Below are 2,613 nucleotides of genomic sequence, written 5' to 3'. Positions count from 1 at the left end.
CCCCCTTGGCAGAATCTCTTCTTCTTTTAGCTTATTATGCCCTTTTTGTAATGCTTTTAAAATTATGCAAATTAGTCTGAGGGGCTTTAGGCTCTATAGGTGTTAATGGAGCCTGGACTCCCCCCGGCAAGTTTGCATAATTTTTAAAGCCTATTTTTCTTACAAAGAAGAAAATAAGCTTAAAGAAGAGCAGATCCTACCAGAGGGGGCACACACCAGTAAGTCAGTGTGCTTGGTTTACAATCCTTCATCCTGGTGGTAGATGTCCTTTAAGAAAAATTATAATAGTAATAAAAACTATATTTTATAATTTGAGGTTTCTTAAATACAAGTTATGATTGGAATATGACTATATTCAATGTATTGCAGCAAAAATAAATATTTTTTAGTATACGTCTCAACTTTATTTTCATGGTTTTCAATCTTTTTAATGAGCCACTAAATCTAACAAAATTATGCAACCTCATTTATTCATATCTGTTCTTAGTTTTGAAATGTATTTTTTAATCTCCTGGTATACATTTGGTTTTGTCACAGAACACATGAACTCCAATCAAAGCACAGAATTCCTAATGCTGGGACTGTCAGACCTTCCAGAGCAACAGGTTATGCTTTTTGTAATATTTTTGATTATGTATCTTTTAAACCTCACTGGAAATGCAACAATTATTTTTCTTGTGAGAACCGAACCCCAACTCCTTACTCCCATGTACTTCTTCTTAAGTAATCTGTCTTTTGTGGATATGTGCTATTCATCAGCAATTGTACCAAAAATGTTAGTGAACATCATATCACAAGACAAATCAGTTACATTATTTGACTGCATCTCTCAGTTGTACTTCTTCCTGTGTTTCGCTTGCACTGAGTGCTTTCTCTTGGCTGTAATGGCCTATGACCGATTTGTGGCTATCTGCAGCCCATTACACTACACATTGATAGTCAGTAGAAGAATTTGTATTCTTCTGGTGGTCTCTTCATGGGTAGCCGCTGCTCTTCACTCATTGCTACATAGTATGATGGCTTCAACCTTGACCTTTTGTGGTCCTAACAAGATCTATCACTTCTACTGTGATATGGCACCACTTTTGGAATTGGCTTGTTCAGATATCTCACTTAACAAACTATTGATTTACACAGAAGGCGGTCTTCCTGTTTTAATCCCTTTCATCATAGTTTTGTATTCCTACATCCGAATCATCTCATCTATCCTTAAAATACGCTCAACAGATGGAAGATACAAAGCCTTCTCCACCTGTTCTTCACATCTCACTGTGGTCATCTTATTTTATGGGACAATCGCCTTTATGTATCTCCGACCATCTTCTAGGTCTTCAGTAAATTATGACAGGGTTGTGAGTGTTGTCTATACTGTGGTAGCACCAATGCTTAATCCTTTTATCTATAGCTTGAGAAATAAGGAGGTCAAAGGGGCATTGATAAAAGTTTTCACCAGGAAGAAAAGTCTTTAAAACCTTAAATTGTTTAAAGGTAATCATGTGAGATTAGGCGATTTCCACCCACAGATGTCTTCACGTGTATTTACAGCTGTACTAAAAAATAATATCACTTAGGTTTAGGATATATGGAAAAGCAGGACATCTCTTTATGGCTGTAGCAAAAATAAATAAATAAAAAATTCAGAATATAGTGTCAAGCTGTATGTAAATATTGCACTTATGATTCTTGAATTACATTACTGCTATATTATATGCAAACATGAGGTTCTTAGAGTACAGTTTCATCACAGTGGGAGAGCCCATGTGCCAAGACAAACTTTTCTCAATGGGTTTAGGCCTCCAAAATGAATTCCTGGCGAGTTATTTCTAGCTACATGATATTTATTAGCCCCTTATAGTTATAAGATTATAACTTTTACATTTTCAGTTTACAGAGCTGTATGAGCGATTGTTATCTTCATAGTGTCAGTGTTCAATATTCCATATACAGGCGGTCCCCTACTTAAGGAAACCCGACTTACAGATGACCCCTAGTTACAAACGGTCCCCTCTGCCCCCCGTGACCTCTGGTGAAGCTCTTTGAATGCTTTACTTTACTCCCAGCCTGCAATGATCAGCTGTAATGTGTCTGTAATGAGGTTTTATTGATAATCCTTGGTCCCATTACAGCAAAAAAATTTTGAAAATCCAATTGTCACTGGGACAAAAGAAAATTTTGTCTGGAGCTACAATTATAAAATATACAGTTCCAACTTACATACAATTTTAAAGTACAAACCCAAAGAACCTATCTTGTATGTAACTCAGGGACTGCCTGTAATGTACTGGGAAGCAGAAAAAAATGACATTACAATTGACAAAAAAACGTAGCTGCACCATTTATTACGGACTTTAGCTATATTTATAAACTGTACAGTCCAAATGACACATCCTTTTTATTCTTTGGGTTAGTATGATCATATAGAAACCAAATTTATACAGCGTTGATTATGTTTTAATATCTTTTTTTAAAAAATGTACCGTATATACTCGAGTATAAGCCGACCCGAGTATAAGCCAAGACCCCTAATTTTACCATCAAAAACTGGGAAAACCTATTGACTTGAGTATAAGCCGAGAGTGTAGTATACAGCCTGCCCTGCCCCAAGTAGTATAC

General features: G+C 36.1%; 1 protein-coding gene across 1 annotated transcript; it reads left to right on the top strand.

Annotated features, from left to right (window-relative positions):
• The first annotated feature begins 494 nt into the window (after positions 1 to 494).
• On the top strand, positions 495 to 1,469 carry LOC140065923 (olfactory receptor 1E5-like). Its single transcript, XM_072113482.1, has one exon. The coding sequence runs from the start codon at positions 495 to 497 to the stop codon at positions 1,467 to 1,469; it is 975 nt and encodes a 324-aa protein (XP_071969583.1).
• Positions 1,470 to 2,613: the final 1,144 nt, after the last annotated feature.

This window comes from Engystomops pustulosus, chromosome 6 (genome assembly GCF_040894005.1).
Source record: "Engystomops pustulosus chromosome 6, aEngPut4.maternal, whole genome shotgun sequence".
NCBI lineage: Eukaryota > Metazoa > Chordata > Amphibia > Anura > Leptodactylidae > Engystomops > Engystomops pustulosus.
The sequence above is the reverse complement of the archived record's forward strand: the minus strand, read 5'-3'. Positions and strand labels throughout refer to the sequence as shown.